Source organism: Salmo trutta, chromosome 23 (genome assembly GCF_901001165.1).
Source record: "Salmo trutta chromosome 23, fSalTru1.1, whole genome shotgun sequence".
NCBI lineage: Eukaryota > Metazoa > Chordata > Actinopteri > Salmoniformes > Salmonidae > Salmo > Salmo trutta.
In genome coordinates, this window is record NC_042979.1 from 38090114 (window position 1) to 38116130 (window position 26017).

General features: G+C 42.4%; 1 protein-coding gene across 3 annotated transcripts in view; it reads left to right on the forward strand.

The window, feature by feature from the left end:
* Positions 1 to 23477, forward strand: part of si:dkey-220k22.1 (multiple epidermal growth factor-like domains protein 9) — a 79901-nt gene extending 56424 nt beyond the window's left edge. For all 3 annotated transcript variants that reach the window (XM_029710198.1, XM_029710199.1, XM_029710200.1), the window contains 3 exons: positions 5872 to 6021; positions 19535 to 19798; positions 20233 to 23477. In XM_029710198.1, the coding sequence (XP_029566058.1) occupies positions 5872 to 6021; positions 19535 to 19798; positions 20233 to 20702 (884 nt within the window). In that variant the 3' untranslated portion in view covers positions 20703 to 23477. The remainder of the gene's footprint in view (positions 1 to 5871; positions 6022 to 19534; positions 19799 to 20232) is intronic.
* Positions 23478 to 26017: the final 2540 nt, after the last annotated feature.

A 26017-nucleotide genomic window follows, 5' to 3' on the forward strand; every position in this document is an offset into this window, starting at 1 on the left:
GATTACATGCAGAGCAGACACTACTAAAACGGGAGTATCAAACAACTTTGATTTTGGAAAATGAACGCTCACTTTGTCGCGCACGGCTTTGCGGTACCACGTTCCCGTTATACTAGCTGTCTAGTCTGTGTTTTAAAAACACAATTATATAAGGAATTGGCAACTCGTTCTCATTCTGAGAAATAAGGTAGGCCACTTGATTTCAACATCGGAACAAAGTGTACAGGCTAGCGTCCTTTTAAACACTTTGAGACGGACAGAAGGGTGTGTTCATAACAATTCATCTGTTCTGCCTTGTTAGCTAGCAAATGGATCCAAGTTAGCTAAACTTGAAATATAAATATTAGTTGGCTACACACTCACGTGGGCAGGTGCTTGAGAGATTGTTTATGAGACCTGTGCTAATTTCCTATAATGCCTTCTACAAGAAGTTAGTAATTGGGCTGTTAGTGAATGTGCATTATGCTTGGTTCAGAAAAGCAGCTTTAACTATTTTGATAAAATATACTGAACAAAAATATAAACGCAACATGTAAAGTGTTGGTCCCATGTTTTATGAGCTGAAATATCCCAGACATTTTTCGTACGCTCAAGAAGCATATTTCAAATTTTGTGCACAAATTTGTTTACATCCATGTTAGTGAGCATTTATCCTTTGACAAGATAATCCATCCACCTGACATGTGTGGAATATCAAGAAGCTGATTAAACAGCATGATTTAACTAAGCAATAATGTCCGAGGGGGTGTAGTATGTGGCCAATATACCATGGCTAAGGGCTGTTCTTAGGCACAACGCAACACATGGTTACCAATGTAATTAGAGCAGTAAAAATAAATGTTTTGTCATACCCATGGTATACGGTCTGATATACCATGGCTGTCAGCCAATCAGTATTCAGGGCTCGAACCACCCAGTTTATAATCAGGGACAATAAAAGGCCACTCTAAAATGTACAGTTTGTCACACAACCCAATGCCACCGATGTTTCAAGTTTTGAGGGAGCGTGCAATTGGCATGCTGACTGCAGGATGTTCACCAGAGCTGTTGCCAGAAAATGTAATGTTCGTTTCTCTACCATAGGCTGCCTCCATACGTCGTTTTAGAGAATTTGGCATTATGTCCAACAGGCCTCACAACCGCAGACGACATGTAACCAGGCAGTGGGTGTCTATGCCCTCCCAGGCCCACCCATGGCTACGCCCCTGCCCAGGCATGTAAAGTCCATAGATTAGGGCCTAATTCATTTATTTCAATAGACTGATATCCTTATATGAACTGTAATTCAGTAAAATCATTGAAATTGTTGCATGCTGTTTTTATATTTTTGTTCAGTATAATTCAATTATTAGTGGGTCTTATGGTTGTGGAAGGCTAATATTAAGCCTAGGTATAATTTCACAAGCCCTGAATTCATTAGATTATTGAAGACTGTTTTAAATGCAGTGTATTTGACTTTTAGTTGTACAACAAAGCTTATTTATAGAAAACATTTTTTTTTAAATGGAGATATACATTGCCTTCGGAAAGTATTCATACCCCTTGACTTTTTCCACATTTTGTTACGTTACAGCCTTATTCTGAAATGGACTGAATAAAACAATTTCTACAGCAAGCTACAAACAATACCCCATAATGACAAAGCAAAAACTGTTTTTTGGAAATGTTTGCACATTTATTAAAAATAAAAAACATTCCTTATTTACATAAGTATTCAGACCCTTTGCTATGAGACTCGAAATTGAGCTCAGGTGCATTCTGTTTCCATTAATAATCCTTGAGATATTTCTACAACTTGATTGGAGTCCACCTGTGGTAAATTCAATTGTTTGGACACAGGCCAAAAGCCAAGCCATGAGGTTGAAGGAATTGTCCGTAGCGCTCCGAGACAGGATTGTGTCGAGGCACAGATCTGGGGAAGGGTACCAAAACATTTCTGCAGCATTGAAGGTTCCCAAGAACACAGTGGCCTCCATTCTTAAATGGAAGAAGTTTGGAACCACCAAGACTCTTCCTAGAGCTGGTCGCCCTGCAAAACGGAGCAATCAGGGGAGAAGGGCCTTGGTCAGGGAGGTGACCAAGTTCCCGATGGTCATTCTGACAGAGCTCTAGAGTTTCTCTGTGGAGATGGGAGAACCTTCCAGAAGGACAACCATCCCTGCAGCACTCCACCAAGTAGGCCTTTATGGTAGAGTGGCCAGACATAAGCCACTCCTCAGTAAAAGGCATGTGAGAGCCCGCTTTGAGTTTGCCAAAAGGCACCTAAAGACTCTGACCATGAGAAACAAGATTCTCTGGTCTGATGAAACCAAGATTGAATGCCAAGCGTCACGTCTGGAGGAAACCTGGCACCATCCCTTTGGTGAAGCATGGTGGCAGCATCATGCTGTGGGGATGTTTTTCAGCTGCAGGGACTGGGAGACTACGCAGGATCGAGGCAAAGATTAACGGGGCAATATACAGAGATCCTTGATGAAAACCTGCTCCAGAGCGCTCAGGACCTCAGATTAGGGCGACGGTTCACCTTCCAACAGGACAACGACCCTAAGCACACAGCCAACACACTGCAGGAGTGGCTTCGGGACAAGTCTCTCCATACCATTTCTGTATGGACCTCACATGCAAACCCTGTCCCCTGACACACCAGGCGAAATAAAATGTTCTGATATATACAGAGCTCAACTGAGTCAACTAACTGCAAAGTCTGACACTAAAAACGACTGCTATTGGTTTAGGGGGTCCATAGAGCCCAAAGAGCAAAACTTTTTCAGAGCCAGCTGGTCAGCTTTACGACTTCAACTGATGTGGGTTTTTCTATTGGCATTCATTCACTTTCAAGAGCAACAGAAAATTGTAATCCCACCACCTCACCAGCCACTGCTGTGAGGCTTAGCCCTATGCTGAAAGCAGTGGCCTGATTTGAGTAGCATGAAATCATGCGGCTGTTGCCAAGCCTCTGTCCAAATCAATATACCTGTCTACAATGAAGTCATCCTGTCCACAATTAGGTCAGTCAGATAAGGCCAACTGTCACGAAGCAATCAGGTGTTAAATAGATATATATTAGCAGAGGGATTTGTCGTGGTGAAAAAGATGTATAAGCACTGAACTGCCGTCGGCATGACGGGTGGCGAGTAACCTAAACACGCTACTGCTAACAATGCTAATTTAGCATGATACTTGCTCCTCGTAGTTGAGATGCTTTCTTGCTTCTAGCAAATAATGTAATTTTACAGTTTTAAGTTTAATGGGGTCCTTAGAATAAAACAATAGATCAAATTTAGATTTGAGTTGTAGTGGAATGCCTGTGAGGGAAATGTCAGGCCTATAGCATGGCAGGCTTGTTTCAACAGCTCACTAAGTGAGCTAAGTGACTAATAATCACTAAGTGAATATGTTAATTTGATTAGGTTCACTTATTAATTCACCGTCTCTTATGAAGTGGGGAAAGTAGGTAAAAATCCGGTATTTCCCAAGAAATTCCATTTCACCTTGAAAATGACTGTTACTTTGTGGGGAAATTCTTGTTACTCAGTGCTGCCTATACTTGTCATATTCTGTAGGCTAGTTTATGTTCAGACTGTATGTAACATTATAGAAGTTCTCCTGTTGGGATCATAATGAAAGCACTAGGGCTGTCCCTGTGTCTTTTCAGTTCAGTTCAGACTGTATGTAACATTATAGAAGTTCTCCTGTTGGGATCATAATGAAAGCACTAGGGCTGTCCCTGTGTCTTTTCAGTTCAGTTCAGACTGTATGTAACATTATAGAAGTTCTCCTGTTGGGATCATAATGAAAGCACTAGGGCTGTCCCTGTGTCTTTTCAGTTCAGTTCAGACTGTATGTAACATTATAGAAGTTCTCCTGTTGGGATCATAATGAAAGCACTAGGGCTGTCCCTGTGTCTTTTCAGTTCAGTTCAGACTGTATGTAACATTATAGAAGTTCTCCTGTTGGGATCATAATGAAAGCACTAGGGCTGTCCCTGTGTCTTTCAGTTCAACAAATCTATTGGTCAAAATTAAAACGTATTTTTCCATATATAGAAACACCCTATGTGTTTTTAATAAAATCAACTATATGTAGGCTACTGAACTTTTCTGATGCTTTAACCACACTGTTTGATTAAATAATTAAGACCCACAAATTACTTGAGGGAGCCAGAGATTAAGCTCTTGAAGTTGCCGGTAATAGGCTACACCAGCGGTCAACAACCTTTTCCATTTGGATTGCCAATTTATCTTAACATTTCTACCCATCTGCATGGCAGTTATGATTTTCATATGCAACTTTTCATGGAACAGTTTCATTACATTTATAATAGTCTTTGTATCTCAATCATTGTCTATAGTTAATCTACATTCTATCTAAATGAAAAGTATACTAATCTAAAGGTAACTTTTATTGCCATTGCCAACTATGTAAAAATAGCCTACATAAATTAAATAAAAACATTGCAGCCTGCAGGTAGAAAATGTCCTGATACAAATGAATATCCTATAAATCACATTGGCTACCCATGGCCTGTCTGCAACGAACTTGAAGCATTGTATCAACTAGGTGGCCAGAAACTGGCACTAGCAAACTTGCAACATTGTATAAAATATTCTGGGCCCTGAAGAGTTTCCTGCACCAGTGAGCTCTGGATAGACAGCTGTAGACTATTTATGCAAGGGATAAGAAGTAATCAGGTATTTTATGACGTTTCCACTTGATCAGAGCATTACGGTTTGCCCTTTCACGCTGAGTGGTTATAGAAAGGGAGAGAGCTGGAAATATGTTTTAAATACTTTGAGGAACTATTGACATTCTCAATTGATTCTAAAAACAGACTTTGTTTTTCTTGCTCTTTGAGGTGAAGGAAACCTTTCTTTGAGAAGCGCCACAGTTCATTATTGGTGGTAAGTTAAGACAATTGCAAATACTATCAGACAACCCCAAATCAGCACATGTATAGGCCTACATTTGCGTGCAGGCCAGATATACTAGTCCTACTTCTATATACGTAATCAGGTGTGAGTCCTTACTCAAAATTGACGACTTGTAAATGGAATGAAATAAAAAAAACTTGTTTCTCACAAGTGTATCATAGGTTGTGAGTTCTGCAAACATAATGTCGAGTCCGACAATGACAACGGTAAACGAATGTAATAATAATAATATATTGAATGCATTAACAAATTATTGTAACCAAACAAACATTGCAGATTAGAAATTATGGGAATTAACGGTAAATGTAGGCTACTACTGGTGAGATATGTTATGAGGAATTGATAGACACAGCAAACCATGCACACAATGAAGTTATGAAACAATGAATACACAGGAAATGGCGGGAGAGAGCACATTCTGGAGGGAGAAGTCCCTTCTGCATCTGAGCCACACTGCCATTATTCTTGGACTGTGTCATCCTCGCAGCCTCCTCAATGGATTAGTCTACTGAGACAGGCGCAAATCATACAGGTGTCTCATGTGCTATGATATATTTACAACTTTAAAAAAATATATTATTATTTTATTTATTTTTTAAAGCCTCTTGACTAAACAATCGACCAGTTTACTAAATGGGGTCAGCCCTAGAAAGCATACACAGTTTGAACACTGTTCCTCCCCCTACAGAGTCACTTCCTGGTCCTCTGAGCTTTGCAGTCACATTAAGACTTTTGCACTTCCAGTTACCAGGCTGAGTTTTTTTACAGCCCTCTGCCTGTCTTTTTCCAACTCAGTCAGAAACTCACTCTCCACTGCCCTGCGCACTAGCGCCACTTCCGCCCTTCTACCCTTGTGACTCTACCTCAGTCGCTCAACACTGTGTCAGTCAGCACAGTCAACTGTTTACTTAACCCCTTGTCCCTCCTCTTTTTCTCTCAGGCATCTGCTTGAACTGCCAAGGGAACACTAAAGGACCCGGCTGTGAGGAATGCAAGTATAATTTCTACCGGAGGCCCGGCACTGCCCTTACTGAAGTCTGCGTCCCCTGCCCCTGCTCCAGCGTCACCTCTTCTGGCAGCTGCCACATTGGTGAGTCTCCGAATTTACTGCGCCACTGACCACCACCTCATTTAATAACTCTGCCAACTCTGGCTGGCTGTGTCTCTCCCCTTTGTGGGCAGGAAGCAGGGAGGCCAAAGCGGGAAGTGCCCCTACATTTGTTTTGGTTTACAAGACTGGCTAACTGGCTTAATTCATTAATAGAAGCTGCCAAGAAGCAGCCATGATAATTTTCGACAGACATCTTGTACTAACAAACAGCAGAGTTTAGATCCTTTTGACTAGAGAAGGTTTAGGATTCAGTAAAGGATCAATGTTCTATCCCCCTCTTAGTCCATTTTCTGTTTCCTATTGAGATTTGTTAACAAACCACATCTATGAGAACAATTTCAACATTTTCATTGTTTCATCATGTTCGCAAGTGTTGTAATAGCCCTGGTTGTAATAGCTTGTTGTCTGTCGGTACAGTCAGTTGTTCCATGGCAGAGTGGTGTGTTTTTATCTCAGTGGAGATCTCTCTCTCACCTTCTCTCTCTCACCCTCTCTCACCTCCCTCTCTCTCAATTCAATTCAACGGGCTTTATTATTATTTTTAATAGATAATAAACAAAAGTGAAATAAACAATCAGAAATGAACAGTAAACATTACACTCACAAAAGTTTCAAAGGAATAGAGACGTTTCAAATGTCATATTATGGCTATGTACAGTGTTTTAACGATGTGTAAATAGTTAAAGTACAAAAGGGACAATAAATAAACATAAATATAGGTTGTATTTACAATGGGGTTCTTCACTGGTTGACCATTTCTTGTGGCAACAGGTCACAAATCTTGCTGCTGTGATATTTCACCTAATAGATCTGGGAGTTTAGCAAAATTGTGGGTCTGTGTAATCTGATGGTAATATGTGTTGCTAATATGGTCATACATTTTGCAAGAGGTTAGGAAGTACAGGTCAGTTTCCACCTCATTTTGTGGGCAATGTGCACATAGCCTGTCTTCTGTTGAGAGCCAGGTCTGCCTGCGACGGCCTTTCTCAATAGCAAGGCTCACAGAGTCTCTAAATATAGTCAAAGCTTTCCTTAATTTTTGGTCAGTCACAGTGTTCAGGTATTCTGCCACTGTGTACTCCGTTTAGGGCCAAATAGCATTCCAGTTGGCTCAGTTTTTTGGTTAATTCCAATGTGTTGCTGTCCTAGGGCTCTGTGGGGTCTGTTTGTGTTTGTGAACAGAGCCCCAGGACCAGCTTGCTTAACTTCTTTGGGATAGGGGGCGGTATTTTGACATCCAGATGAAAAGCGTGCCCAAAGTAAACTGCCTGCTACTCAGGCCCAGAAGCTAGGATATGCATATAATTGGTAGATTTCGATAGAAAACACTGTAAAGTTTCTAAAACTGTTAAAATAATGTCAGTGAGTATAACAGAACTGAAATGGCAGGCGAAACCCCGAGGACAAACCATTTAAAAATATATATAATTCAGCATACCACTGATTTCAATGCCTGGCACTTTTATAATAGGGCGAAATCATCCCCGATTGCAGTTCCTAGGGCTTCCACTAGATGTCAACACTCTTTAGAAAGAATTTCAGGCTGGTTTTTGTAAAAATGAGGGAGAAGTTATAGTTTTTCTAGTGGCTCCCATTTTGGCTGTAGTGTTTCCAAGCGCATGGCCGAGAGAGCGCGTTCTTTTTGTTTATCTCCAGTAAAGACAATAACGATTCTCCGTCTTACATTTTATTGTTTATTTGCATATTAGGGTACCTAAGGATTGATTATAAACGTTGATTGACTTGTTTGGATAAGTTTATTGGTAACATTTTGGATTCATTTTGTATGCATTTTGAAGGAAGGAAACCGAGTGGATTATTGACTGAAGCGCGCCAGCTAAACTGAGTTTTTATGGATATAAAGAAGGAATTTATCAAACAAAAGGACCATTTGTAATGTAACTGGGACATTTTGGAGTGCCAACAGAAGATCTTCAAAGGTAAGGCATATATCATATCGCTATTTCTGACTTTCGTGTCGCAACTCCCTGGTTGAAAATGATTTGTTAAGCATTTGTGTGCTGGATGCTGTCCTCAGATAATCTCATGGTTTGCTTTCGCCGTAAAGCCTTTTTGAAATCTGACACCTTGGCTGGATTAACAACAAATTAAGCTGGATTTTGATGTATTGCACTTGTGATTTCATGAAAGTTTTTAATATTTATAGTAATTTAATTTGAATTTCACGCTCTGCAATTTCACCGGCTGTTGGCCAGGTGGGATGCTAATGTCCCACCTAGCCCAAAGAAGTTTTAAGGGACTCTTCTCCAGGTTCATTTCTCTGTAGGTTATGGCTTTGTTATGGAAGGTTTGGGAATCGCTTCCTTTTAGGTGGTTGTGGAATTGCAACTACTTTTTTCTGGATTTTGATAATTAGCGGGTATCGGCCTAATTCTGCTCTGCATTCATTATTTGGTGTTTTACATTGTACATGGAGGAGGTTGTTGCAGAATACTGCATGCAGAGTCTCAATTTGGTGTTTGTCATATTTGTGTTAATTCTTGGTTGGTGAGCAGACCCCAGACCTCACAACCATAAAGGTCAATGGGTTCTATAACTGATTCAAGTATTTACAGCCAGATCCTAATTGGGATGTCAAATTTGATTTCCCATTTGATGACGTAGAAGGCCCTTCTTGTCTTGTCTCTCTGATCGTTCACAGCTTTGTGGAAGTTACCTGTGGTGCTGATGTTTGGGCTGAGGTAGGTATAGTTTTTTTGTACGCTCTAGGGCAACGGTGTCTAGATGGAATTTGTATTTGTGGTCCTGGAAACTGGACCTTTTTTGGAACACATTATTTTTGTCTTACTGAGATTTACTGTCAGGGCCCAGGTCTGGCAGAATCTGTGCAGAAGATCTAAGTGCTGCTGTAGGCCCTCCTTGGTTGCAGACAGAAGCACCAGATCATAAGCAAACAGAAGACGTTTGACTTCAGATTCTAGTAGGTTGAGGCCGGGTGCTGCATGCTGTTCTAGTGCCCTCGCCAATTCATTGATACACTATAAATACAAAAGTATGTGGACACCCCTTCAAATTAGTGGAGTCGGCTTTTTCAGCCACACCCGTTGCTGACAGGTGTATAAAATCTAGCACACAGCTATACAATCTCCGCCCTCCTTTCGGAAAAGCTGACCACGACTCCATTTTGTTGCTTTCAGCCTATAGACAGAAACTAAAACAGGAAGCTCCCGTGCTCAGGTCTGTTCAACGCTGGTCCGACCAATCGGATTCCACGCTTCAAGATTGCTTCGATCACATGGACTGGGATATGTTCCGCATTGCGGCGAACAACAACATTGATGAATACGCTGATTTGGTGTGCGGGTTTATTAGCAAGTGCATCGGCGATGTCGTACCCACAACGTCTATTAAAACATTCCCAAACCAGAAACCGTGGATTGATGGCAGCATTTGCGCAAAACTGAAAGCGCGAACCACTGCTTTCAATCAGGGCAAGGTGACCGGAAACATGACCGAATACAAACAGTGTAGCTATTCCCTCCGCAAGGTAATCAAACAAGCTAAGCGTCAGTATAGTGACAAAGTAGAGTCGCAATTCAACGGCTCTGACACGAGAGGTATGTGGCAGGGTCTACAGTCAATCACGGACTATAAAAGGAAAACCAGCCCCGTCGCGGACCAGGATGTCTTGCTCCCAGACAGACTAAACATCTTCTTTGCTCGCTTTGAGGACAATACAGTGCCACTGACACGGCCCGCTACCAAAACCTGCGGGCTCTCCTTCACTGCAGCCGACGTGAGCAAAACATTTAAACGTGTCAACCCTCGCAAGGTTGTCGGGCTGTATCACCGCCTGGTATGGCAACTGCTCCGCCCATAACCGTAAGGCTTTCCAGAGGGTGGTGAGGTCTGCACAACGTATCACCGGGGGCAAACTACCTGCCCTCCGGGACACCTACACCACCCGATGTCACAGGAAGGCCAAAAAGATCATCAAGGACAACAACCACCCGAGCCACTGCTGTTCACCCCGCTATCATCCACAAGGCGAGGTCAGTACAGGTGCATCAAAGCTGGGACTGAGAGACTGAAAAACAGCTTCTATCTCAAGGCCATCAGACTGTTAAACAGCCATCACTAACATTGAGTGGCTGCTGCCAACATACTGACTCAACTCCAGCCACTTTAATAATGGAAAAAGTGATGTAATAAATGTATCACTAGCCACTTTAAACAATGCCACTTCAAATAATGTTTACATACCCTACATTACTCATCTCATATGTATATACTGTACTCTATACCATCTACTGCATCTTGCCATCTTGATGTAATGTATCACTAGCCATTTTAAACAATGCCACTTTTATATGTTTACATACCCTACATTACTCATCTCATATGTATATACTGTACTCTATACCATCCACTGCATCTTGCCTATGCCGTTCTATACCATCCCTCATTCATATATTTTTTTTATGTACATATTCTTATTCATTCCTTTGTGTGTGTATAAGGTAATTGTTGTGAAATTGTTAGGTTAGATTACTCGTTGGATATTACTGCATTGTTGGAACTAGAAGCACAAGCATTTCGCTACACTCGCATTAACATCTGCTAACCATGTGTATGTGACAAATACAATTTGATCCATAGACAAACATTGGCAGTAGAATGGCCATACTGAAGAGCTCAGTGACTTTCAACGTGGCACCGTCATAGGATGCCACCTTTCCAACAAGTCAGTTCGTTAAATTTCTGCCCTGCTAGAGCTGTAACTGCTCAGCTACGAAGTGGTAGGCCACACAAGCTCACAGAACGGGACCGCCGAGTGCTGGAGCGCACACTCACTATGAAAATACCCCTGGAAGCAACGTTAGGAGCTTCATGAAATGGGTTTCCAATGCCGAGCAGCCGCACACTAGCCTAAGATCACCATGCGCATTGCCAAGCATCGGCTGGAGTGGTGTAAAGTTCGCCGCCATTGGACTCTGGAGCAGTGGAAATGCGTTCTCTGGAGTGATGAATTGTGCTTCACCGTCTGGCAGTCCGACAGCCGAATCTGGGTTTGGTGGATGCCAGGAGAACACCCGAATGCATAGTGCCAACTGTAAAGTTTGGTGGAAGAGGAATGAATAATGGTCTGGGGCTGTTTTTCATGGTTTGGGCTATCCCCCTTAGTTCCAGTAAAGGGAAATCTTGACTGGCCTGCACAGAACCCTGACCTCCACATACTTTTGACATTTGCTCAGTACATTTTCACTGAGGAAATGTACAAGTCTGTTGTTAATGATGATGTAGAGGATATTGCCAAGGTTGCTGTTGACTCATATCCCATGGTAGGTATTGGGGTCAAATTTGTCTTCACTTTTGTGGATTGGGATGATCAGTCCTTGGTTCCAAATATTGGGGAGAATTCCAGAACTGAGGATGATGTTAGTCTTTAAGTATAGCCAATTGGAATTTGGGATCTGTGTATATTTGATCATTTCTCCCCCCTCTCTCTCTCTCCTCTCCCCCCCACCTCTGTGTGTGGTCCACTCCTGTTCATGCGGTATAACATACTTGAGTTAAAGGCTCTTTAGAGGACACTGATCAGACCGGGTGTTTTAAAAATGGCTTCTCTTTAAGACCTATTCTAGACCGATATTTAGCGAAGCAAAATTCTGTCAGGTAATCCCAGGCCATCTTCTCACCATAATCTACCACCTACCAATCAAATAGTCTTCCCCACCATAGCCTTTGGGGGTTTGTTTCATTTTATGAAGCCTTATAACTTTAGCCCCAATTAACGACAAGGTTTATTTAGCAATCCCTGATTTAAAGTAGTTTTCTCTAGAAGGAGATGGCGCACTATAGGGATCAATGCCCTGCAGAACGATTCTCTTTCAAGCAGGCTTAAGTCATCTATCAAAGTGATAAATGCATCCAATATACATCCTATCCTCCTTGAAATGACTCCTGATGCTTCCTTCTTGTGAAGGAGAGACTGCAAAAGTAGCCATTTCACAGTGATTAAGTGCTCTGTGTTTGGACTGCAGGGTAAGTAGGCAATTAGTGACCTTCTTCACAAGGATTAAAAAGTGGATTCAATAAACACAGGTTGTGCTCATAAGCAGGGGTGCAACTTTCACCAGACCCCTCCACATTCTGAAATTGCATTTTTGTGCCCCCCCACCAGTTTTATCATTGGAATGTGATTCAACATGAGGCTACTGTGTGCTTTAGGACCATGCGAACGCCTCCGAGCGGTCAGGTAGGCTGTTTTGGAGTGTTTATCCGAGAGAGAAAAAATATATTATTTCCCCCCCACTTCTAAAACCAAAGTTGCGCCCCTGCTCATAAGGCCCATATGCCACTAAACCAAGTCATGGAATGACTTGAAAAGCATTTTCAATGGAGATTTAGATTTTCCATTGAGCAGGCTTTTTAGTGCAGGAGTTTGCCTAATCTGGGTTATGAGAGTTTGCATATGAACTCAGGATTAAAGGGATAGTTCACACGTGATCTTCTTTTTTTTTTTTATTCATACCTTAAAATTAGTCTATGGGCAAAGAGACAGTTCCAATGTGTTACTTAGTCACTGCCCTGGAATGCTGTTCAGACTGTAGGTGTGCCATCTCTCAATAAATTCAAAACAAGTTATTACACAATCACTTTGAGGAATAGCAACTCTGCCAGGGATTGTGTCATTAAACAACTTGGTTTGAATTGCTTAGATTGGAATATTTAAAGGCAAGGTGCAGTCAAAAACTTGATTTTGAAATAATACTGTGAAATTGTGGAAAGGATGATAATGCCCTTTTAGTGTAAGAGCTGTTTGAAAAGACCACCTGAAATTTCAGCCGGTTTTGGTGGGATGTAGTGTTGCCCTGCCTGGTGACATCACCAGGCTGTAAATTAGTTAATAGATCAATAAGAAAGAGTTCCAAACCTCTCTGCAACTTTCTCAAACATACAACTATTTTACACCATTTTAAAGATACACTTCTCCTTGATGTAACCACATTGTCCGATTTCAAAAAGGCTTTACAGCGAAAGCAAAACATTAGATTATGTTAGGAGAGTATATAGACAAAAATAATCACACAGCCATTTTCCAAGCAAGGACATGTGTCAATAAAACCCAAAACACAGCTAAATGAAGCACTAACCTTTGACGATCTTCATCAGATGGCACTCCTAGACATTGTTACACAATACATGTATGTTTTGTTCGATAAAGTTCATATTTATATGCAAAAACAGCATTTTACATTCGCGCGTGATGTTCAGAAAATGTATTCCCACCAAAACGTCCGGTGAATGTGCACATCAATTTACAAAAATACTCATCATAAACGTTGACAGAATATATAACAATTATTTAAAGAATTATAGATGGACTACTCCTGGATGCAACTGCTGTGTCAGATTTTAAAATAGCTTTACGGAGAAAGCACATTTTTCAATATTCTGAGTACATAACTCAGCCATTACGGTGAGCTATTCAGACACCCGCCAAGTTTGGGGCAACCTAAACTCAGAATTAGTATTAGAAATATTATCTTACCTTTGCTGATCTTCGTCAGAATGCACTCCCAGGACTGCTACTTCCACAATAAATATTGTTTTTGTTCCAAATAATCCATATTTATGTACAAATACCTCCGTTTTGTTCATGCGTACAGATCACTTATCCAAAGGCATAACGTGCGAGCGCGGAACGAGAGACGAAAAGTCAAAATGTTCCATTACCGTACTTAGAAGCATGTCAAACGCTGTTTAAAATCAATCTTTATGATATTTTTAACGTAAAATTGCGATAATATTCCAACCGGACAATAGCATATTCATTCAAGAAGAAAAAGGAACGGCGTGCTCGCTCATATCCAATCCCTTTGTTGCCAGGCAGACCACTCAGTGAATGAGCTCCTATACTCTGCCCAGTGACAGGAGAAGGCTCAAACCACTTTCTGAAGGCTTTAGACAGCCAATGGAAGCCTTAGGAAGTGCAACGTCCCCCACAGACACTGTAGTTTCGATAGAGAATCAAAATAACTACAATTCTCACACTTTCCACTTCCTGCTTGAATTTTTCTCAGGTTTTTGCCTGCCATATGAGTTCTGTTATACTCACAGACACCATTCAAACAGTTTTAGAAACTTCAGGGTGTTTTCTATCCAAATCTACTAATCATATGCATATTCTAGTTTCTGGGCCAGAGTAGTAACCTGTTTAAATTGGGTACGTTTTTCATCCGGCCGTGAAAATACTGCCCCCTAGCCCAGACAGGTTAATGGCAATTGATTCACTCTTGTCCTTCATACTGTACCTATATAATGGCACAATATATTAGATGTACCTAGATTGTCCTTGATGTGGAAGCGTCACAGCTGTTTTAGCACCGTTCAGTCTTCATTCAATCTTTTTAGTATCTATTGATGGATCCAACTCCCCGTCTGTCTGTCATTTAACTACACACACTACTACTACTATTCACTCACTCACACAGTGTTTAATGCACAGTAAGAATGATTGACAGCCAAACTGAAGGGACCACAGAGGAGGAGACTGGTTGCCCTGGCAACGCCAACAAGTGTTAAAATGCCTGTACCCCTGATAATGCACTGGGAGGGCTGTGAAAGCCCCTCTGGCTAAGTTGATGATGGGGATAAATGCTCCTGAAGTCCAATGCATACAGTTGGAGGGTCAATCAGATACAGTGCGTCCTGGGGGGCTTTTGTCTACCGAGCAACGCCTGGCTGCTGACTATGTAATAGGCTAGTATCTTCTTTAATAAAATGTTATGCTGTTTCAAATGAAACAAAATACCCTGCTCTTGTTAAAGCTTTTAGAATTAATTTGGTTTGCTTGTTCCAGAGATTATTGCATCCATTCATCCAGTACTTCACTGACTGTATACGACAGCAGCATACTGAATGGAATTCTGTGTGTTTTGTTTATTTGAGTTAGTAAATCCAAGAAAGATAATGTAGCATTTTATTGCATTTTATCACCTACCAATCATAAAATCTAATTATATGGCTATGCTGATATTGGATGGGTATTTCATGACTCATTCACATTTTTACAACAAAGTGATGCATAACTGCTTCTTCAGCACTTTTAGGAGCATGTCTTCTCCTGTTAAACTTACAACCTGGTCCCTAGATTTGGATGTGCAGTGGGGGCGACAGCTGGACCCCTTGAGCGTGTGTTGGGTGGCAGGTATCCTAGCTTTTAATAGCGTTGGTCCAGTAACTTAAAGGTCGCTGGTTTGAATCCCTCAGCCAACTGGGTGAAAAATATGTCTGTGCCCTTGAGCAAGGCGACCCTAATTGCTCCTGTAAGTCACTCTGGATAAGAGCGTCTGCTAAATGACTAAAATGTTTTAAAAAAAATAGAAAATTGTGCTTCGGCACGTCTCATCTCATTCTCCACTGACTCAGAAGATTGAAGTGTGCGTGTTTGCTGTGGAGGAGAGAAGGATGAGAGGGGAGGGAGGGGAGATTCTTGTCATCCACTAAGCAGTGAAGGAAACTGGGGGGAGCCCCCTAGCTACCACATGCCTCCTCGCTCGTGTGTCCCAGATCTTGGTTTTGTTTCACATGCTCTGTCTAGCATTGGTCACAGCGTCACTGGCCAAGACACTGAACGAATTGTAAGTGGGAGTGTTATACTGTAGTCTAGTCTATCAAGCAAACAGGCTTGGAGATGTATAATATAAGGGTCGTGTGGGTTGAGGTCTCTATCAGTCACCTCACAACAACCCTGAACCATGGAAATCCAAAGCCATTTTTAATGATGCGATAGAAGGAAACTGCAACAAAAAAAAAACATTTTTAGTTTATTCATATGCTGCTAAAAGCTGAATTTCAATATACAATACATACAGAACCTCATAGATTTCAGACCAATGTTGATTCTTGTAGTTTTGTGAGTGTTTGCCATCTAGGGAAGGATCCTGCCTCCATTAATTTGCTATCGGGTCAGAAATTGGGCCATCCTGTGTACACATGACCCAAATCTATGAATATGTCACTTTGAGATTTTAATTAACTACTCGAAGCCCTTTGAATGTCTTTTGGGAAGAAGCCTCTACACTGGTACTCAGTTAATAATTCAACAATTCACTAGATAAATGATCAACATGGTACTGTACATACATGTAATGTACAATGGTTTCAAGAGGCAGTTACGTGCTTTTCCTGACTATCAGTCCTGGTTTTGAAAGGTAGACTCTGCATGCTGTGTTTCCTGTATATGTTTGTTAGTTCCTTGTCAGTGGTGCTGACAGATGAGTTTATTAAGGGGCCACGCGTCCAGCTGGCAGCCACCCTGCTGTTTCCTTCCACAACACAGGAGCGGACCAACAGTACAACTTCCTGTCATCCTGTAGTTTTCAGACCAGAGGTTCCACTGCTTTGTTTCCCCCTCCAGGGCCACTCTATACGTTTACATGCACATTTAATAATTTGATATCAAACTGATTATGGCAGTAGGCTGAGTATGGCATTAGTCATGTAAACACCTTACTCTGCTTATCTTAATCGACGTAAGGTCCAAATCGAAGTAACACAATTTCCCCTCTGCTGTTCACTGGAAGCTGCACACTGAGATAAATAACATATGTTGGGACAAGGGGACGTCAGAGGTTCCAGTTTTGCTTTAGTTATGGCCATGACCTTGTAGGCTCATTAATACAACATTAATACAGCAGTTCTGTATGTTTTAAAATGGGACTCCCCTGTGGCAAAAATCAAATGAATTGCACATGAAGGATTTATTTATCACATTTGCAATGCAAATTATTTTACACTCTGGTTCACCCAATACACTGGGGCTGGATGTTTATTAGGCGAAAGGTAAAAAGGCCAATGCTAAAAGAGGAAACCATTTCTCTCTCTGTCTCTCTCTCTCACTCTGTCATATGACACTTTTTCACTAGAGAATGAGGTGTCATTAGGCTCCCTACAATGATCTGGCACGCACCACACAGGTTTCAATGGTCTGGCACGCACCACACAGGTTTCAATCGTCTGGCACGCACCACACAGGTTTCAATCGTCTGGCACGCACCACAGGTTTCAATGATCTGGCACGCACCACACAGGTTTCAATGATCTGGCACGCACCACACAGGTTTCAATGATCTGGCACGCACCACACAGGTTTCAATGATCTGGCACGCACCACACAGGTTTCAATGATCTGGCACGCACCACAGGTTTCAATGATCTGGCACGCACCACAGGTTTCAATGATCTGGCACGCACCACACAGGTTTCAATGATCTGGCACGCACCACACAGGTTTCAATGATCTGGCACGCACCACACAGGTTTCAATGATCTGGCACGCACCACACAGGTTTCAATGGTCTGGCACGCACCACACAGGTTTCAATGGTCTGGCACGCACCACACAGGTTTCAATGGTCTGGCACGCACCACACAGGTTTCAATCGTCTGGCACGCACCACACAGGTTTCAATCGTCTGGCACGCACCACACAGGTTTCAATGATCTGGCACGCACCACACAGGTTTCAATGATCTGGCACGCACCACACAGGTTTCAATCGTCTGGCACGCACCACACAGGTTTCAATCGTCTGGCACGCACCACACAGGTTTCAATCGTCTGGCACGCACCACACAGGTTTCAATCGTCTGGCACGCACCACACAGGTTTCAATGATCTGGCACGCACCACACAGGTTTCAAGGAGTGTCTGAGGAACCTGAATACTTCCAGCATGCGTCACTAACCTGTCAATGTGTGTATAAGCGTGTGTGTGAAATTAATTTTCAGCCTCTCTGCTGCAACAGTAAATGCTTTTAAATGAGCCCCTCTAATATTTCACTAATTGTCACCGCCTTCTATTTCCCTGCTGTGACTGATGATGGTCATTATCCTCCTAGCCTGTTACTCTGCACATTACCTGTGAAATTGGTTTAGCTCAAAGTGTGTTCCTCCTGAGTGGCAATCATCTGACGAGTCGAGGTTCTTTGATCTGCTTGGTTTAAATTCTGTTGGCAGTCCATTGCAGAAGGCAAAGTGAGAGAAGGTACAGAGAGGGGTCCTAGTGCTTAGATTTAGATGTATATGTCACCATTCACCAAGCCTTTGCACCAGAGCAAATTTCACACCTTTTTGTTTATCTTCCTCACAATTGAACAATCATGAGGTAAAGTTAACTCAAATACTAAAACAGTAGAAGAAATTGTGCTTTTGCATTCTTTAATTACCTCTCGTTGCCACAAGAGCAAGTGACTGGTCGATTAATGAATGATATCTGACAATACATTTCAAGTCAGTACTCTTAATGAAAGCTATTAAACTACAGTACCCCCAGTGGGCAGAAGTGTCTGGGAACGAGATTACTGTACGCACAGTCTCTGCCATGTTTTTTCTCTGAAGACCTTAGACTTTGTGGGCCACGACACATCCATTTTGAGCTTAGTGATTTAAAATTCAGGGCATAAAAAACAAAGACTATGTACTTTGAGGAAATCTTGTTATGGTTTGTTTTCAGTTTGAACACGACTCGCCTCTGGCGGATAACAGCGACTTCTGTTGTTAATCCTTTTTTCATTAGATTTGGAGTAAAGACGGCACAGAAACAAAGGGAAGAGTGGAACCAATCGCACAGATTGTGGCGCTCCGATGTAGAACAGAAATGTGTCAGTCATATGTTGGGGATTCAGTTTAATAGTACAGGACAAGCTGCTCATGCAATTCCACCATTTAGGAGGTGCATGAATGAATATCTTTCTGATATTATTTGTTCTAGACTGTTTTGGCCCTGTGTACTTCTGGTTGTAAAATGCATCTGGTGATAGGATTGTAGCCACAGAGGGACACTGGATATTTCTGGTAAACTAGGTGTACAGTATGTGCAGAGGGCAAATCACTATCTTAGTGTGACGGGATCTTGGTGTGACAGGATTGGCATTGAAAGTTAGTGTACTCAGCTTCTTGATGTTATCCTAGCATCTTTGTCAATAATAATATATGTCATTTAGCAGATGCTTTTATCCAAAGCGACTTAGTCATAAGTGCATACATTTTACATATGAACAGTCCTGGGAACTGAACCCACTATCCTTGCTTTGTAAACGCCATGCTCTACCGACTGAGCAAGGCCATGACGTAATGCATGTTGACTTTACCCTAGCACATTCCAGATTGCTTCACATTTGAAGTTGTCTCTGGTGGAACTGTAATGTTACATCTCTGCCACAGTGCTAATGCATCCTGAGAAAAGTTGTTTTGTGCAGAGATTTGCTGTCAAAAAAATAAATAAAAGGACGTCGTAATATTAGCATTTTGTTCTCACAAAAAAGCTCTTATTGTGGTGTGTAAAGCATAATTTATATTTTTCAGTTTGAAGTGTTCAATTGTCTATCACACAAGCACAACCCATGCTACAGTCAAGAGCTCCAAAATGTTTATCCCATAGAATGCTACCACCACCTAGTGGTAGAAGGTCTTCTTGACTCCCCATACTGAACCTTGCTGTGATGTTTCTATCTTCCTCCCAGACCCCAGAGGACAATCTGTGTGTGACCAGTGTAAGCCAGAGTACCAGGGGCCCCACTGTGACCAGTGCAGGGGTGGCTTCTACAATGCGGACAGCATCTGTCTTCCTTGCAACTGCAGCGGGAACGCCGAACCCGGGACCTCGCCCCGCATCTGCAACCCTGAGACGGGTCACTGCCTGAGCTGCGTCAACAACACGTCGGGGAAACACTGCGAGCGCTGCGCTGAAGGCTACGTGGGTAGTGCCATCATCCACAGCTGCAAAGGTCAGAGTCATTTAATAATAATCATCATCTTTGTTCTACCGACTATCTTTTCATGTGGATGACAAGCGCTTCAAAGCAATTAACTCTGGTAGTGTTAAATGTAATCTCGCTTACTGTCTGTGTTAAATTAACATTTTGACAATGTACCTTTAATGCAGTGTTATTTTTTCATCACTCTTATAAGCGGTAATATAATACCAGATTATAACAATGGATTCATATGTACACTGTGAAAGTGTTGAATTTCACACGGAGTTAAATATACTTTAACGTTTCTATGGCTGAGATATTCTCCTGTAATCACCATTGAATAATAATAAACAAACAAAGCTGAGGATGCATAATAGTAAAACAATTAGCAGTGACCTTTATCAAGAGACAAGACAGTGAAGTGTTCCTTGTGCTTAACAGACACGCTTGCCTCTCTTCCCCAGCTATAGTCACTCCCACCCCTGAGCAGAACACGACAACGACTGCCTCCACCACCACTACCCCCTCTAGTGGCCACACTATGACTTCCACCTCCAACGCCACCACCACTCAGCTGACCACCACAGCCTCCAGCACCACACCAGGTCTCCTCGCCAACACCACGGCCGCCATCTCCGAGGTCTCCTGGACCCAGTTCAATGTCATCATCCTCGCGGTGATCATCGTGGTAGTGGTGGTGCTGATGGGCGTGGCGGGCGGTGTCTATACCTACCGCGAGTACCGCAACCGCAAACTGAACGCTCCATTCTGGACCATCGAGCTTAAGGAGGATAACATCAGCATCAGCAGCTACCACGACAGCCTGCCCAACATGGGGGACGTGTCGGGCCTGCTGGAGGAAGAGGCCAGCATGGAGGTGGCGCCCAACGGCCAGCTGGCGCTTAGCAGCCCCATCAACATGTACAAGGCGTGATGATGGGCCATGGGCGGGGATGCTTCTTCTTCTTTGGTGTTTTAACGGCGGTGTGCAAGCTAATGTTTATTGGTGTTACCGCAGCCTTCTGGACTAGTGTGGTAAAGATGCATCCTCCGGGAAACTGTATTCTGTCCCATCTCTACCACACCCACCAACCCCACCCGTGGTGGCCACACCCACCATGGAACTCTGACTGGGGGAGGGATGTCTCTGACTGGGAGAGGCAGAGATAGGGGGGAGGGATGTCTCTGACTGGGAGAGGCAGAGATAGCGGGGAGGGATGTCTCTGACTGGGAGAGGCAGAGATAGGGGGGAGGTTTATCGTCCAGTCCTCAGGATTTTAATAAATCTGCTTGTTGTGATGACTTCAACAGAGAGAATAATGTTGCGGTTACTAACATGAGGAGGAGCTGGAAGGATGGACTAACTACGGAATCAGAAATCAAGTGACTCCTGGTTCACCCAGACATGTAACATGACAACCTGAGTTTGAATGGTTCAGAAGGGCCTGGGAGTTTGAATGGTTCAGAAGGGCCTGGGAGTTTGAATGGTTCAGAAGGGCCTGGGAGTTTGAATGGTTCAGAAGGGCTTGGGAGTCTTTGTGCCCTTCATGATTCAACCTTTGAGCCACAGGGAACCACATTGAGCTAGGAAGAGAGTGGAGGTGAGCATGTGGAGGTCCGTGAAGGCTGAGTGTCCAGCCAGGCCTGTGAAACCAGTGAACTGAAGCCCACTCTGAAACGCTGCATCACACAATCAAAAACATACTGAATATTGACAGTATGTGCACCTCTTCATATACACATCCTCAAACACTGTTTGCACATACGGTACTGCACACACATGCACAAGCACTAAATAAAACACACACATGCACACCTTGTACCATAATAAAACACATACACACAAAATAAAGAGAGAGTGTATTGTCCTGGTTGGTTTCAATGGAGGATAACTTGCTTCAAAATTGTTCATTTACATTGTATAATGAGAGAGAAAATGGACAATAGTTTTGCGACTATTATTATTCATACAACACTGCTGTGGGGTCATTTTGGTATGTTTTGACACTAAAATGAAACGATTGCAGGGCTCTGGTACACTTATGTCTAGGGCATCTATTTCACTAGGAGAAAACAAGAGGCTCCAGATTTTAAACAAGTGTTTTTGTTCATTTTATTTGATAATTTATTGCTTTCTGTTTTCCTCAATAAGCTTACTGCTAATGTGTTGCACAGACAGATTTTAGCCATGCAGATGCCAGAAGGCCCATTACAGAAAATGTATTGGTTTACGGCTGAAACTGAAATTAAGGCAGGAGAAGTAATTTTCATGGTTTCTTATTTTATTCATAATAATAAAATTATTAATAATAATAATAATGAACTGGAATTGTGTAGCAAGTGCTCAAATAGTTTTACTATTATCCACTACTTCCACCTGGATGATGACGCTCAAGTTCAGTAGGCATGAAACAGAAGAAAAAGACTGAAACGGGGAGACACTACCTGGACTCGTTTTCGTTTTCTGTTTCAAAACATTTTACCACCCGTGTTACCTACTGAACATGACCCAGCTATCACAGTGGACAGATGAGGAAGTGCATCATACTAATTAAGAATCGGGGTGATTATGTGGGCATGATTGTCTGAGGGCCTGACAGGGAATTTAGCCAGGTGAGCGGGGTTTAACAACACCCGTACTCTTGCAACTTTTTTGGAGCATAGCTAGTAAGACTTATGGAAAAGGATTAAACCATTTAGCGGTGAATTCAAAAGCATGCGGAAATAGGGAAGGCAGAGCTCTTCCCCAATTATTTTGAATGCAACGCAAACTAGATTGAATTATGAGATTTGGGAGAACTATTGTCACCATACCAGATAAAGGTTTCTTTGAAATTGTAATTACCTAACAATTCCCATGTGCACCGAGTGTACAAAACATTAGGAACGCCTTCCTAATATTGAGTTGAACCATCTTTAGCTCTCAGAACAGCCTCATTTAGTCTGGGCATGGCCTCTACAAGGTGTCTAAAGCGTTCTACAGGGATGCTGGCCCATGTTGACTCCAATGCTTCCCACAGTTGTGTCAAGTTGGCTGGTAGTGGATCTCTACTCTGAATAGCTCGTTCCATCTCATGCTCAATTGGATTTAGATCTGGTGACTGGTCAGGCCACTGTTGTTTGTGGAACCATTCCTGGACAATCCTAGCCTTGTGGCATGGGTCATTTTCCTGCTGAAAAAATCAATTTGCAGATGGATACACTGCTGCCATGAAGGGATGCACTCAGTGTATATCAAATATCCAGTTTCAGTTATCAGTTATCAGTAATGGTTCTTACCTTCCTTTAAGCTGCTCAACGGATCTGAAGCTTTGAATCCCCCCCCCCCATTTCCCTGCAATACATTTCTCCCCATCTTTCCACCTAGAGATCATGTGCTCTTACTCCCTCAGGTACTGTCCTGCTCATTGTAAATATGAACATGATGTACAGATTAGTTGTAAATAAGAAGCTACTATTGTAGATAGGAGAGGGTGAGTTCTTTTCAGGACTGGGAAATTCTGGGCCTCTTCTCTGGGTTGTTTTTGACATCCAGGCATATTAGGGGTATTCTCAACTCTGATCTCTTCCCATTGAAACGACATACCAACCATAATTCTTCCATAGAAGCATAGGTGCTGAGATTTACCAGATGCCTTTTCTGTCCGATACACCTTGTACATACCACAGCTAATGTAACCTACCAAAATTAAACTCTGTTTTTGTTTAATTCTTGTGTCAGTGTTGTTAATTTATTATATGAATGGCGCAATATGCAAAAATTGCTCCGGCATTTCCTGTTTGATAAAATTCTAATAGTTTGCCAAATTTCAGTTTGTGACAAAACAAGCAGTACCATCTAAAGTGCTGTGAAATTGTATTTTCAGTTGTTTGAAGCTGGTGTACAAAACCTAAAGTTAAGAACAGGAAGCATAGAAATAGCACACATACTTTAGAACAGATCTACCACTTCTCACTTAATATGGAGTTGGTCCCCCCTTTGCTACTATAACAGCCTCCACTCTTCTGGGAAGGCTTTCCACTAGAATTTGAAACATTGCTGCAGGGACTTGATCCCATTCAGCCACGAACATTAGTGAGGTTGGGCACTGATGTTGGGCGATAAGGCCTGGCTCGCAGTCGGTGTTCCAATTCAACCCAAAAGTGTTCGATGGGGTTTGAGGTCAGGGCTCTGTGCAGGCCAGTCAAGTTCTTCCACACAAACCATTTTTGTATGGACCTCGCTTTGTGCATGGGGGCATTGTCGTTCTGAAACAGGAAAGGGCCTTCCCCAAACAGAATCGTCTAGAATGTCATTATATGCTGTAGCGTTAAGATTTCCCTTCACTGGAACTAAGGGGCCCAAACCATGTAAAACAGCCCCAGACCATATTTCCTCGTGCACCAAACTTTACAGTTGGCACTATGCATTCGGGCATGTAGCGTTCTCCTGTCATCTGCCAAACCCAGATTTTGTCCTTTGGACTGCCAGATGGTGAAGCGTGATTCATCACTTTAGAGAACGTGCTTACACTGCTCCAGAGTCCAATGGCGGTGAGCTTTAAACCACTCCAGCCGACGCTTGACATGACGCATGGTGATCTTAAGCTTGTGTGCGGATGCTCGGCCATGGCAACCCATTTCATGAAGCTCCCGACAAACAGTTATTGTGCTGATGTTGCTTCCAAAGGCAGTTTGGAACTCGGTAGTGGGTGTTGCAACCGAGGACAGACACAATTTTACACTATGCGCTTCAGCACTCAGCGGTCCCGTTCTGTGAGCTTGTGTGGACTAACACTTCGCGGCTGAGCCGTTGTTGCTCCTAGACGTTTCCAATTCACAATAACAGCACTTACAGTTGATCGGGGCAGCTCTAGCAGGGCAGAAATTTGATGAATTGACTTGTTGGAAAGGTGGCATCATATGACAGTGCCACGTTGAAAGTCACTGAGCTATTCAGTAAGGCCATTCTACTGCCAATGTTTGTCTATGGAGATTGCATGGCGGTGTGCTCGATTTTATACACCTGTCAGCAACGGGTGTGGCTAAAATAGCCGAATCCGCTAATTTGAAGGGGTTTCCACAAACTTTTTTATATATAGTGTACACGGTATGTCAGGGATCATCAACTAGATTCAGCCACGGGCCGATTTTGTTCTGGACCGGATGGTCGGGGGGCCAGAACATTAATTGCAAATCATTTGTAGACTGAAAATTGACCGCAAGAAGCCCATCAGATATATTTCACTAAAACATCATTTCAAACTTTGCTTACATTTGTATACACTCACGTGTCTCTCTGTTATGTGTGAGAATATTTGGACAGATTTCTTAAATTAAAATCACGTTGAGTTGATTTCCTGGTGTTTTTAGTCTTATGTTCACACTGAAAATTCCACACACAACTTTTTTTGCTCAGAAAACTTGGGGGATTAATGTAATTTATTAAAAAATATTTTATCAATCAAATAAAAATCAACATGCTGTATCATGTGTTTGTGCGCATCACTTGCATGTGTGCGAGATGAGTGAGCCGTTGCTCAAGGAGAGAGAGACAGTCAGACATTGCAGTAGCATGTAATTTAGCCTAGAAAATATGATAGAGAACAGACTAACATGCTGACCAGACCGCACGCGCAGATTGATTTTGTCCTCCCACACCCGATGCGATCAGGACACACAGGTTGAAATATCAAAATGAACTCTGAACTAATTGTATTAATTTTGGGACGGGTCGATAAGCAAACATTTTATGGCAATTTAGCTAGCTAGCTTGATGCTGCTAGCTAATTTGTCCTGGGATATAAACATTGAGTTGTTATTTTACCAGAAATGCACAAGGTCCTCTACTCTGAAAATGAATCCACAGATAAAACGGTAAACCGAGTTAGTTTCTAGTAATCTCTCCTACTTCAGGCTTCTTCTTCTTTGGACTTTATATGGTGGTTGGCAACCAACTTTAATCTGCATTAACACTACCGACTGGACTGGAGTCTGGACCTCAGTTCATCGTTCAATCACCCACGTGGGTATAGGCTCCTAAAAACCAATGAGGAGATGGGAGAGGCGGGACTTGCAGTGTGTTAAGCATCACAAATAGAACCAAGTTCTATTTTAGCGCCTGGCTGTGCAGACGTGCGCAAGCAGTGTAGGTGCAATGATTGAATAACATGAATGTGTACATTTATTTTGCAATCCCCGCGAACGTGACGCGAGTGATGTGGTCAGCATGTAATAACTTGGTAGCCAATTCAAAACATACTAAGCTAT